Here is a 14,588-nt window from a genome sequence, read left to right on the forward strand (position 1 = left end):
TCAATGCCTCATTGTGACATATGTTCCTATAAAATGTCACAAGTTACTTCTAGGTCCGTTGCTAGCTAAGAGACCTAGAAGAGCCAATGTTAGCACTGGTTCTAAGTAGTATTGGACCACCATGCATAACAATGCTACTACAATATCTGAACCTCATTTTATGAGGTGGAGATTGGTCAGGTCTAATTTTTGCATTAAATACGACCACATGACCATGTAACCTCACAGTTTCTATCGCTAAACAACTAGAAACATTTCCAAATAAACAAACTAATTGTAAACGTAACAGTGCAATTGCTTTGAAGGTAAATAGTCTTTATATCTGCTCACAGTTCTCCAGAAAATATGCTGGTGGTAGGTACCATTCAGGTTGTTTCTCTTGGCCAATGGTTTTCACTACCTGTTTAGCATGAAAACTTCTTGGTACCCTACTTGGTTCTCCCATGGTATCATAAGTAAGTGTAACCGGCCTTCGCCTTTCTCTCGCAACAGAAGATCTTTTCAAAGTCTGTTGTCCTGAAGTTTCTGTTTCTTCATCTGTTTCTGGGTCTGTTGATTCAGATTTCTCCATCCATACTTCTTCCTCTGGAGTTGTTGCAGATTCCTCTGATGACTTTTCTGACTCTGACAGTAGACCTTCAGGTGATGCCAAGATCTCTGATGAATTTTGTGGTTCAAATTCTGCTGCGTCAGGATTAAGTTTACTGCCTTGTGCTGTATAGTTATCTGTTGTAGGTGAACTTAATGAACACATTTCATCTTCTTCATCAACACTATCAGTTTCATATCCTACATGTGATGTTGGTTTTGGTCGCTTTGCTTTGGAGGATCTCTCTTGGCCTAACAATTCAGCAGTCTGCTGTACATCTGGAAGATAGTCACAAGATAATAACAGATTACGGTGCAAAATCCTTGATCTGTTGCCACCTGACTCTGGTTTTACCTCATACACTGGACTGTTTTCGTGTTTTCTTCTCACGACAACATAAATCTTATCTTCCCAATAAGAGCGAAGTTTTCCTGGTCCTCCTTTCTCATGTAAGTTCTTCACTAGAACTCGACTTCCTGGAGTAAGTTCAGCACCATGACTTTTTTGATCATAGTATTCCTTGCTTTTACATGCTGACTTCTTTGCTGTTTCTGAAGCTATTTTATAAGCTTCTGCCATTCTCTTTTTCCAGACTGTAACATAATCCGCGTAAGTTTTGTATTTCTCTGATACTGGAGTGTCAAACATTATGTCAATTGGAAGTCTTGGTGATCGACCATACAATAGGTAGAAAGGTGAATACCCTGTTGCTTCACTTTTTGTACAATTGTAAGCGTGGACAACTTTTGACAAAGAGTTTTTCCAGTCTTGCTTTTCTTCCTCTGTAAGAGTTCTCAACATTGACAACAACGTACGATTAAAACGTTCAACCTGTCCATTACCCTCTGGGTGATATGGAGTTGTATGAGAATTCTGAATTCTGCAGTATTTCCCAAGTCTTGCAAATAACTGATTTTCAAATTCTCTTCCCAGATCATGGTGTAATTTTGTTGGAAAGCCAAACTTTAGAGCAAAATCATTAAATATCTTGTCTGCTGCAGTCTTACCAGACTTGTTTGTGGTAGCATATGCCTGTGCAAACCTTGTAAAGTGATCCATTACAACAAGGATGTACTCATATCCTCCTTTGCATTTTTCCAGATGCAAAAAATCAATCGATACCATTTCAAAAGGATAGGTGGAGACAATGTTGTTCAATGGTGCTCTGGTTGGTTTATTGGGACGTTTGTCTTTTAGACACTTGCATTCTCTGGTGACATAATGCTCAATATCCTTCTGCATGTATGGCCAGAAAAAGCGTTCTCTAACAAGATTGACAGTTCTTTCTACTCCTAAGTGTCCCATTTGCTCATGGAGTTCTTTGAATACTGTCCTATGGTAGACTTTTGGCAGGACTAATTGTAAGTTATGGCTAGTCTTCCTATAAAGAATACCATCTGAATTGAGGTATAACTTAGACCATTCTCTGAATAAGGCAGTTACAGCTGGTGGTTCTGTTTGTCTCTCCTTCTTAGCCGGAAATCTGTTTTGATGTTTGTAGTGTAGCAGTCTCCCAATGATCTTGTCTTCTTCTTGTGCTTTTCTGATAGTTTCTTTTGGGAGCTGGTTAATGCTTGCTCTGAGGCTTCGTTCAGCTTCTCCAGCCGCACTTTCTACAGTTACAGGGCACCACCATGGCATATGTTCCTCCTCTTGTATCTGAACTGTTTGGACAGTGCTACCAATAGCTTCCATGCTGATTTCTTGGGAACATTCCTTCATATACTGGTCAGGATCTAGTGGCATTCTTGACAATCCATCAGCGTCTGCATTTGCTTTCCCTGGGCGGTATTTAATGCTAAAATTGAAGACTGCAAGTTCTGACACCCATCTATGGCCAGTTGCATTTAATTTCGCTGTAGTGAGAACATAGGTAAGTGGATTGTTGTCTGTATATACAACAAATGATGGACTATAGTACAAGTAGTCTCTAAAACGGTCACATATTGCCCATTTCATTGCCAAAAACTCAAGTTTCCCCGAGTGCAAATGGTAGTTTTTCTCTGCTGCAGTAAGAGTTCTTGAGCCATAACCAATAACTCTCAACTTGCCATTTTGCCTTTGATATAGGACAGCACCAAGTCCTTCCTGAGACGCATCACAGTGCAGTATGAATGGGATGTTGAAGTCTGGATATCCCATCACTGGTGGCTTAACTAACAAATCAATCAGTCTCTCCAGGATTTCTTGATGATGGGCAGTCCAATTGATGGGCTGATGTGCAGGAAGTTGACTTTTTCCCTTCTGTTTGGATCTATCTCTCTTTGCTTTCTTTTGTGTGGGTGATGGTGAACAAGGCCCTACCGACAGTAGATCATACAGTGGAGCGGCAATCCGGGAGAAATTTTGAATATATGTCCGGTAGTAAGACAGAAAACCTAGTATTTTTCTAAGCTCTCCCACTGTAGATGGAGGTTTGTTTTTCAAAGCCATTACTGGAGCAATTTCTGCTGGATCCATAGTATAGCCATCAGCAGAGACACTCTTACCTAGGAACCGGACTTGTCTTTTGAACAGCTCACATTTCTTCGGTGTTAGCTTGATTCCATGCTGTTGGTAGCGCTGAAGTACAGTCCGTACATGTTCCACATGTTCAGTGAAAGACTTACTGTGAACCAGGTTGTCATCAAGATATGGTTGACAGATACTGTCTCTCAGTCCTTCCAAGCATTCTTCCATGCTTCTCTGAAATTCCGCTGGAGCTGAGCTGAGCCCAAAAGGAATACGGATCCATTCATATAATCCCCAAGGTGTTATAAAGGCTGTCAAAGGCCTACTGGATTCTTCCATAAATCCTTGGTGATAGGCTTTCCCTTGATCAAGCACAGAAAACCATGAACTTCCTGACAAACTATTCAGCATATCTTGGATTCTCGGTATAGGATGACGGTCAGGAACTGACTTCTGGTTTAGTTCTCTATAATCACAGCAGAGTCTCAGGCTACCATCTCGTTTTCTTACACATACTATAGGAGAAGAGTAGGATGATTTTGACTTTCTAATCCATCCTCTATTTATCAGGTCTTGTAGGTACTCCTTCACTTCGTTATGAAGCGGTTTTGGCACCGAAGTATATGTCTTTTTAACGGGGGTGGTGTCTTTTAGATTAATCTTTAATTGGAGTGATGGAATACATCCAACATCAGACTCATCTCTGGAGAAGGCATGACATTCTTCTCTTAACATCTGCCTTACTATGCACTGTTCGTCTGCATCAAGATGATCCATAGGAACCGGAGGATCCCATTCCTCTTTAACTGAAGACACTTCACCCTCTGCTTTGTCAACATTTTCCACTGTTTGTATGTTTGCAGTCAAAGAAGAAACTTGAACAGGTTTTATGCAAGCTGGGTATACCGCTTTGACTGTTTCCAAGTGACCCAACACGGTTTTTGGATCCAGTACAATATCATGTTTCGTGGGGTTCATTACTGGAATGGTTACCCGAGCATAGTTGTCATAAGGTACAATCACAACTGTCTCACCTGTATATATTCCCTCTGGTAACTGTGCAGTGTTACTTGGCACAAAGAGCTTTTCCTGGTTCTTCTTATGAGGTCCCACATGGACACCACACTTGACACCCATTATAGTACCTGCAGGAATAATGGTACGACGTACTCCAGTTCTTACCTCCTTCACAAATGTTTCTGCTTGGCTCACTTGGACGGCTTTTACCACCATCTCTGCTCTTCTTGTCGGCAGTGAAAATGATGCAGCCAGTGTACTCACCAAAGATGATGAAGGGATTTTTCTCAGGATGACTTCCTCAATCACATTATATCCAATGATTGGCTCTTCAGCTACATTATTGTCACTGGATACTAGAAAAGGCACCAGAAGTTCTATGTTGTCATTACCAGGGGACAGCTGGAAGGTTACTTCTATCCAACCAATGAAAGGAATTTCGGTCTTGTTTACCGCTCTCCCGCATAATGGTTCAGAGCCTAGTAATTCTTCCACTGCCCTTACTTCTGTTTGAGGAAGGTACTGCTGCCGCCAACTGTCATTGATGATACTTGCTTGAGCTCCAGTGTCCCATAATGCCTGAAGAGGAACCCCATTTAGTTTACATAGGACCATACACCTTTTTCCTATTAAATTGATGAGTTTTCTTTGGCCTCTCGACACACTTTCACTCATCTGTAAGTTAGTTGTCGTGCACTTCCTAGAGGTGACTTGCTGTATACTGTTCTGTTGAAGCTCCAGTTGTTGGATACGATCACATACATTTTGGAAATAAGTATGTAGCAGATTTTCTTTGGCTTCCATACCTGAAGATGGTACTTTCTTTGGTTGGGACTGGGGCTTGGCACAGGTTACTGATTGTCCCTCATCAGCAACCTCCTGTCTTTTAACTGTGCAGATCTGGGTGCACAACATCCCCTAGCATAATGTCCTTCTTTGCCACATTTGTAGCAGTGGCGACATGTATGACCTTGATTTGATGTCTTGCAGGCCTCACAAATTGGATTCTGCTTATTTCTGGAAGTTACTTGGGATGAAACCAATCTTGGTTCTTGAGAAGTCTTAAGTAACTTTTTCAATTCTGACATCTCATTCCTCAGTTCTTTCACAGCCTCCTCCCAGTTTGTCACTTCTGTATCTCCTGAAAGTGGAACTTTCTTTGATTTTAGCGTAGGTGGGGCGGTTTGAGTTGTAGATGACTCTACTTTTGTAAGTAATCCTTGTTGTGTGGTACCAGCCTGCATTTCGCCAAGTTTGCTGATTTTGCTGGAAGAGTACTTCTTTAATTTCTGTTCCCTCTCTTGTTCCCAACTGGCAGCTTCATTCATTTTCTTTATTAATACGTCATCAGTGACAGTGGGATCATCCAAATAAGGTTTCAATTGGAATTTAATGTGTTCACTGAGCAGTCCTGTTCCTACTGATCTCAGGAATTTCCTTTGAATCAAATCCGTTTCAAATTTTTCCTCTGCTCCCACTTCTCTAGAGGCAAAGAGAAGTCTGTCCTTTAGTTCTATAGCCCTGAAGAGGAAATTTTGAGGAGATTCTTTGCTGTCTTGCGAGATATTTACCAGCTGGTGGTATAAGTCCGAGTTGCTCTCCTCCTTGTAGTGTCCTTTTAGGATAGTCTTCAGCTGTGGCAGTGTTAGATCACTTTTCATCTCTAACATATTTCTTATACTCAGGCCGGGGCTTATTGCTTTAACTACTGCCTCAATCACTTCTAATTCACTGTAGCCCTTTTGCAGTCCCATGTCTATCTGGTGCATGAGATTTGTGTAAGACAGTTTGTCTTTTTGACCTCTTTCACCAATTTGACCACTAATTTTAAAGTCTTTCCGTATTGTCATTTCTGGCCACATGTTCTGTGGAGAAGTCCTGCAGTAAGTCTCTCTCTCTGACACCTCTTGCTTTGCTTGACTTGATGTCTCAGAAACAAGGGCTTTTTCTAACAGTTTGCTAGATTCCTGGAATGCTTTCTGCAAAGCAAGGTACTGTGCCTTTAAATCTTCCAATTGAGTCTGGGTCTTAGTCTCTTTTGCCTGTGCCCCGACCTTTGCCTCTGAATACAGATCTGTAATGAACTGTTTGCACTTTTGGAGGAACAGACAGGTAACATCTTCATCCTCTGTTTCTCCCACTACATCAAGCAGTTTATTGATAGCATTCAGCAGGTGCCTGCGGGTTCTGGCTTTGGAGATTTGCTCCCATGGCACTTTAAGATATTTGCTAACAGCACCCAGTTCATCAAATGTTAGATGCAGCAAGGACTCACTAATGTCATTAATACAGCTCTCCACATCCATTGTCAGTCTGCTGGGCAGGATCTCACTGAGGGGACACTCACAGGATATCACTGAGATGGCTGCACTTTACAATTGGTTCTTTTCTATCTCTTATTGAGTGAATTCTGCTCTGTATCTTCTATGAATTGTCACTCAATCCCATCCTCGTCGCCATTTTTGTTGCACACCTAATGAACTAACACTGGTGTGGTTGGGGGGGTTTATATTCTTTATTCACTTTATCTGTAATCATAAGGGACATGCATCAACATGGAGAGTAGGACCTCCCTTCTTCTTGCTATCTGAGGTGCACTACAATAAGTGTCCTTACATACTATCTAGTAGTTATACATTAGCATCAAGTTCTCAGTCATTCCTAACATCAGTGACTGTATCAACATATACTGAACAATACAATATGAGAATATAACAACAACATGGCTGCAGCAATTAATCACTGTACCTGTAATCATAAGGGACATGCATCAATATGGAGAGTAGGACCTCCCTTCTTCTTGCTATCTGAGGTGCACTACAATAAGTGTCCCACCAGAAACACACCTCTGAGATACATGGTCCCACTCTAGTGTCAGATTACAGGACCTGTAAACTGCTAGTCTGACACTAGGTAATATCCAAATTTTTGTGTGGTGGATCTTTCTGTATATATCTCACATATAGGCCAACATGCTCTATCCGCTACTGTGGGATTGATGGAGAAAGCAGAGTACAGTGCTCCATTAATATCATAGAAATGCGGCCTTCGAGAGGATTTGCCGTACAGGTACCTCTACTAAGGGCTTTATCTCCTCTGTTTACAGGGCTCCTCTCTTGTAAGGCGCTCGGCCCCCCCATCCGACACTGTTATAGGTCCAAATGGGAGGAAGCTTTGGTTGTAACTATTTCTCAGGGACAGTGGCAGATTGTTTGGTCAAGAGCTCAGAAATCCTCCCAGTGCGTTACCTTTAGGGAAACGCAATTTAAACTTTTGATGCATTGGTACCACACGCCAGCTCTCCTCCATTCGCTGAACCCTGATCTCCCCATGGGGTGCTGGTGCTGCAGCACCACGGTGGGTACCCTGTATCACATTTTTTGGACCTGCCCCCTTATACTGGGCTTTTGACAAGACGTTAGAGCATTGACGGACTCCCTTTTCCTACAAGGAGTCCCCTTAGATGCCCTCACTTATATTTTGAACCTCCCACCCAGACATCTCGGCCGTAAGACCTCCAGACTGTTTCTTTACCTCTGCACTGCCGCTAAGACCCTTATTGCCAAGCAATGGAAGAGCCCTAATCCCCCCACTGGTACAGAACTCTTGGCCCGCATCAAGGATGTATGAAGCCTTGAATTTTTGACGGCCAGCCTTATTTACACTTTGGATGCCTTTGACTCCATTTGGTCCTTTTGGGATGTCTATTGCGCCCTGCGAGGCCTGTGACCTAGTATTCACTCTCATCCCCCCCTCCTACCCCCCTCTGAATATAGTAACGTGCATTTTTCCTAACACCCCAATACACATGCATGCTCGGCACTTGTGAATGGAGAGAATGGAGAAAGCCTCTTCCAGATTCCTCTAGCGATGGCCCATCTTGCTAAAAGCTAACAACCCAAGCCTCCTCTCCTCCATAGGTGCTGCCTCTAGTCTGGCTGCTCTCTGCTTGGGCTAATAGATATGGGTCCTGGCTAGCGGACCAATAAAGGCAGATATCCCTTTTTTTTTAAAGTATAATAATTGTCCTTATTGTTATGTGGAAGACATGGAGATGAATTTGTACAACTTTCTCTTGATTTTGTCTAGAAATCCCCTAATTCCATTTACACTAAAAATTTGGTTGCCAAATTCTGTCCAGACTGTTTTGCACTGAGTCATTCAGCCCGGTGACTCACGGGTCTACACGCATGGAGCGGAGTTTAATAAGCACATGGAAAATAAGCACAACTTTGTTTAGGATAAAATAACTTTACACCCCCATGTTTTATAGACGGGCAGTCTTGTGTTTGCTTTCCTGCAAGCTGTGTCTCATTTATTGGACATGGTGGATACAATTCACAATATCATTCTTAGGGACAATCCTGGGTTCTGATTAATTTCCTGGGAAATGTTCCTGTTTTGCCAGAAATATCAAATTTTTGTATGTTATTGTTTCTTTAAATCTCCACCTTTCAACCTCAACATTCTTTGCTGATTAATTTCTTGATATATCTTTATTGGGGTTACAGCTCTCAGCCCAAATCCATTACATAGACGTCAAAGAAGAACTTCAGTGAAAAATGTTTTTGGCCCTCCGATTTGAGAGTGTGATTAGTGTAATGTTACCTACTAACAGCTTTATTATGAAGTTATGTGCTCCCCTCTGGAGCGCTGAACTCTTCTCTGCTACTCTGATATGTACAATGGCCCAGATTTACTATTATGGTTAGAACAGTGGTTCTTAACTGGGGTTTGATCGAACCCTAGGCCCTAGGTACCAGTAAAAAAACATATACCTATGTCTTGAATTTGGAAAAAAATCATATCTGATTTATCACTAAAGAAGGGTTCGGTGAATGTGCATATGAAACTGGTGGGTTCGGTACCTCAAACAAGGTTAAGAACCACTGGGTTATAACTAGACATTGGCATAAACATGGCGCACCTAGTTTGGGCTAAAAGTTTTTGACCAGCTAGACATGTGGGTGTGGATTCTCGGAAAAAAAGTTTACAATTTTATGATGTGCAACAAAATGGTGCCAAAAAAATTCTAGCTAAAAGTAAGCCAACTAAAAGGTGGTTTAAAAATAGATGACATGAGCTAAAGATACACCAGATTTATCATCCAGCATCAGCCATTGTGACATATTTGACATATTTTCAGGCTACCTAAGTTTGCATTCTCTAACTCTTAGGAAATCTGGGCTAGTGTTCCCTGTATAACACAGTGATGAAATGTAGGTCTTGTAGAACAATAATGTGACCCCCTATAGGCCTGCATTGTGATGTAGACCTTCTGTCCACAAAGGAAACACTGTGTACATCAGAGGAGCAGTTAAGAAGCCTGTGCTCCAGTGTGGAGCATATAACTTCATATGCCACTAGGTTAATAAATAACACAGACTCATTTAAGTTAAAAGGGGTTTCCTCATCTCATGAATCTAGGAAATGTTATTACTTTATGATGACTAGGGGCTCAGCTGTGCAAGGAATGGAAGCAGCACAATTCATTTCAATAGTTATGTAGTTGTTTCCTGAACAATGGGGAAGGCTTGAAGGGGACACAGCTATAAATCAGTTTATTTCAGGATCAGTGGGAGTCCTAGAGTTCAGACCCATAAGGATTATGAAGTGTTGTATTATCATATAGTATCCTAGCGATATGCTATTATGTGGAGTAGGAATTACCCTTTAAGTGATAAACTTCTGACTGCCTGAAGCCACCACTAGGGGGAGCCCATAGCCTCTTATTTTAGTATTCAGTTTATCATATAAAAAGAACATTCATCATTTCCTACGCTCCATCTTGTGTTGTTACAAGTATAATAATGATTAAATAGCTTAGATTTACAGGGCTATATAAATAAAACCGCTATCTCCATCCACTATACACAAATCACATACAGAGCCACATTAAAACTAGGGCTCCGTGGCAAACAAATGATGTTGCTTGCCAATAAGATCAAGGCGGAACAATTGCTCACACACCAGTTGCTGGCTACTTGCAATGATCCAGAATTTGGACCATGAATATAGGGTTACATAGGGGTTGGGGTTCCAGCTGCAGGACACCCTGCTCATAGTTGGTGAATTTTTTTAAACTTTTTTTTTTTTTCTTTTTTAACCATGAATGTAATTTTTTTTTTACCATTGTGTTGGCATATACAGGAGAGTTCTGGCTGGGTTTGAAGAAAACCTTTTGCATCCTCAATCAGAAGAACACCAGCTTCATGCTGAACATAGCCTTAGAGGCCGAAGATGGCTCATCCGCATACGCGACTTACGATAACTTTTGGATCGAAGATGAGAAGACGGCTTTTATAATGCATGTCGGACGCTACTTTGGAACTGCAGGTAAAGTGTGTATTAGGTTATATTTCATACTCAGCAATTGCAAAGGCTATAAGTTTCCAGCTGTTCTTAGTAAAATATATGCAAATCTATTCTCTAGGATGTAATTAGGAGAACAGTGCCTATGTGTGCCGCCCTCTAGAGGGCGGCCTCCTTAACATCATGCATGACTGAGTTAAAAAGTCTAATATCATGATGCAGATTTAATTGCCAAATTAGTATTTCTATTCCAAAAGGAACAGATTCCCAGCTATGGACAGCGCTGTTTCGGTCTTTTGGGCCTCCTCAGCATAGCGCAGGGATAATGATTTGTCAGAGTGAGAGACTATAGACCAGGGTCAGGGGATAATCATACACATTAGGGAGAGTGTGTGCCTACATAGGCGTACAGAGACTTACAAGTCATTCCTGCTCCGCTAGGGATTCTAGGTAAAAAATATGTAAATCTATTCTCCAGGATGTAATTAGGAGTCTCTCACTCTGCCAAATCAGTATCCCTGCGCTACGCTGAGGAGGTCCAAAAGACCGAAATAGTGCTGTCCATAGCTGGGAATCTGTTCCTTTTGGAATAGAAATACTAATTTGGCAATTAAATCCGCATCATGTTAGTAGGCTTATTAACTGAGTCATGCATGGTGTTAAGGAGGCCACCCTCTATAGGGTGGCGTACAGAGTGCTGTTCTCCTAATTACATCCTGGAGAATAGATTTGCATATTTTTTACCCAGAATCCCTAGCGGAGCAGGAATGACTTGTAATTCTCCGTACGCCTATTTAGGCACACACTTTCCCTAATGTGTATGATTATCCCCTGACCCAGTTGTTCTTAGGCTATGTTCACACGGTATTATTTGGTGCTGATTTTGGGATGGATTCTGTGACCATCCAGTCTCCCCCTTACTAAGGCTCCTGATCGCTGATGAACTTATGGAGGAATTAACTTTTTTAATGAAAATTTTGCATAATTACGGTACCCCCTTCCATAATTTTCGTAACAACTTCCTTTTCACAGAAGTATATACAGGAATGTTTAAAATTTTCATGCAGCTGTGGAAAAAAATGTAAAAGTAAAAATGCTTTTGAAAATAAAAGGGTTAATAGTTTATTTTTGCCAACTAACAAATTAAGTCAATGAAGAAATGAGAAATGTAAATCCCATCCATATTTGGCCTTTGGAGGAGGAGTCCTGGAAGTGATGATCCGGCCCCCGCAGAGCCCTGTTCTCACCATCATCCAGTCTGTCTGGGTTGACCTGAAAAGATAGAAGGATTGGAGCAAGCCTACATCCATAGAAGATCTGTGCTTAGTTCTCCAAGATGGCGGGAACAACCTCCCTGCCAATGTCTTCTAAAAACTGTCTTGAAGAACTGATGGGAGGGAAAGGGCAAAGGTCACACCAAATATTGACGGGATTTACATTTCTCTTTTCTTCATTCACTTAATTTTAATTGACAAAAATAAAATAACAAAAATTAACCGTTCTATTTTTTGAAGCATTCTTACACTAGGTTCACACCTGCGTTAGGGCTTCTGTTCTTTGAAGGATGGAAACCCTTTCCACTTAAAGGGATTCTAGAAAACTCTCCCATAGGCCTCAGTGAGTCATCTCCAGTCTATTGCTGCTTAAAGGGATTCTACCATTAAAAACCTTTTTTCTGTGGATAAGACGTCGGAATAGCCTTTAGATAGGCTATTCGTCTCTTACCTTTAGATGTGAACTCGCCGTTCCTTAGAAATACCGTTTTTTACCGGTATGTAAATTAGTTCTCTCGCAGCGATGGGGGCGTCCCGACTGCTGCGCGAGAACAGGATCCTGCGACGCCTCTATCTTCTGCTGGATCCTCCCCTTCTTTCCTCGTCTTTCTTCAGCGGCGTCACCTCCGACGCCTGCGCAGTTGGCTCTGCCAGTGAGACACTAGTAGAGCCGACTGTGCATGCCGGCCGGCAGCCATAGTTCCAAGGCCGCAATTGCGCGCATGCGCAGTCAGCTCTACTAGTGTCTCACTGGCAGGTGACAAGTGACGCCGCTGAAGAAAGACGAGGACAGAAGGGGAGGATCCAGCAGAAGATAGAGGCGTCGCAGGATCCTGTTCTCGAGCAGCAGTGGGGGCGCCTTCATCGCATTTTCAGTGCTGGGGCCCGCCCCCATCGCTGCGAGAGAACTAATTTACATACCAGGGCTTTACATATCAGGGCTCCGTCCTAGGACCCCTTCTGTTCTCCATCTATACCCTTGGCCTGGGCCAACTCATAGAATCTCACGGCTTTCAGTACCACTGCTATGCCGACGACACCCAAATCTACATCTCTGGACCAGACATTACCTCCCTGCTGGCCGGAATTCCAGATTGTTTAGCGTCCGTAGCCTCCTTCCTCTCCTCCCGCTTTCTCAAACTCAACATGGAGAAAACAGAGTTTATCATCTTCAGCCCATCCTGTATGGCCCCACCACCTGACCCATCTATCAAAGTTAATGGAACCACAATTACCCCTGTCCCACAGGCCCGATGCCTTGGGGTAACCCTGGACTCTGACCTATCCTTCAAGCCACATATTCAAGCCCTCAACACCTCCTGCCGCCTCCAACTCAAGAACATCCACCGAATTAGCCCCTTCCTCACCCAGGAAACTACCAAGATGCTCGTCCAGGCCCTCATAATCTCCCGCCTAGACTACTGCAACACCCTTCTCCATGGACTCCCAGCTAACACCCTCGCCCCCCTCCAGTCCACCTTAAACTGCGCTGCTCGCTTAATCCACCTCACCCCCCGATCTTCATCAGCTGCTCCCCTCTGCCAGTCCCTCCACTGGCTACCAATAGCCCAGCGAATTGAGTTCAAGCTACTAACGCTAACATACAAAGCCATCCACTCCCTGTCCCCTCCATATATCTCTGACCTCATCTCCCGCTACCTGCCCACAGGGCAGATCCTCCAATGACCTCCTTCTCCGCTCTGCTCTCATCCGCTCCTCACACAACCGTCTCCAAGATTTCTCTCGTACATCCCCCATACTCTGGAACTCCTTACCACGACACGTAAGACTGACCCCCACAATCACAGGATTCAAGAAGGCCCTGAAGACTCACCTATTCAGGAAGGCCTACAACCCCCAATAACACTATCACCGCACCGCCATCTGTACAGTCTCCCCCTCTCCTTCTGTCTCTACCCCCTTCCCTCATAGATTGTAAGCCCTCGCGGGCAGGGCCCTCTACCCCACTGTGCCAATCAGTCATTGTTAGTATTATATCTACCTGTATATTCTGTGTATTGTATGTAACCTCTCAAATGTAAAGCACCATGGAATTAATGGTGCTATATAAATAAATAATAATAATAATAATAATAATACCAGTAAAAACCAGTATTTCTAAGGAACGGCGAGGCGGAGATCACATCTAAAGGTAAGGGACGAATTGCCTTTCTAAAGGCTATTCCGACGTCTTATCCACAGAAAAAAAGTTTTTAATGGTAGAATCCCTTTAAAAAGTGGTTACCTGCAGAAACCCGCGGACCCCATAGACTATAACCTCACCTGTCTTTACAGCATTTTTCCACCCTGCCTAAAAAAAAATTCCACAACACTGTATCCAATAAAAATGTATTGCAAAAACATTTTGCTAATAATTTGCTAAATTTTTAGGTGATGCAATACGAGGAAACCGGAAAGAGGACAACCAAAACGCTCTTCCCTTCAGCACATACGATGTGGACAATGATAACTGTTACCCCTCTTGTTCCTTCAATGGCACCAAAGTGACTAGCTGCAGCCAGCACAACAGCAGGAGCGGCTGGTGGTTCAGCCAATGTGGTTTAGCCAATCTGAATGGCGTCCACCGAGTGACTAGAGGCGTGGACATATCGGGCATCCAGTGGGACACATGGACAGAGAACAATACGACTATTAAGATTAAATCGGCTTCAATGAAGATTAAGAGAACTCACCTCCCATTTAAATGAAAGGTTCTGCCATCTCCATTACTAGTTTTAGTGTATTTAAAGTCTCGCCCCTCCATTGTAAGAGCGTAGACATAGTCCGCATAATATTACATATCTCTGATGCATTTATGTTTGTTTCACATCTTACAGCTCTCCTTAAAGGAAATGTATCGGCAACGTTTAGATTTATTTATTAAAACTAGATAGTAAAAAATATCACTTTTTATTCATCTATTTTTATTTTCAGAGTGTACAGTT

General features: G+C 42.6%; 1 protein-coding gene across 1 annotated transcript in view; it reads left to right on the forward strand.

Moving 5' to 3' along the window:
* The window catches only part of ANGPTL5 (angiopoietin like 5), a 43,141-nt gene extending 28,790 nt beyond the window's left edge, over positions 1-14,351 (forward strand). The window contains exons 7-8 of the mRNA XM_075266141.1: positions 10,208-10,393; positions 14,035-14,351. Of these exons, the coding sequence (XP_075122242.1) occupies positions 10,208-10,393; positions 14,035-14,351 (503 nt within the window). The remainder of the gene's footprint in view (positions 1-10,207; positions 10,394-14,034) is intronic.
* Positions 14,352-14,588: the final 237 nt, after the last annotated feature.

Source organism: Leptodactylus fuscus, chromosome 2 (assembly GCF_031893055.1).
Source record: "Leptodactylus fuscus isolate aLepFus1 chromosome 2, aLepFus1.hap2, whole genome shotgun sequence".
Lineage (NCBI taxonomy): Eukaryota > Metazoa > Chordata > Amphibia > Anura > Leptodactylidae > Leptodactylus > Leptodactylus fuscus.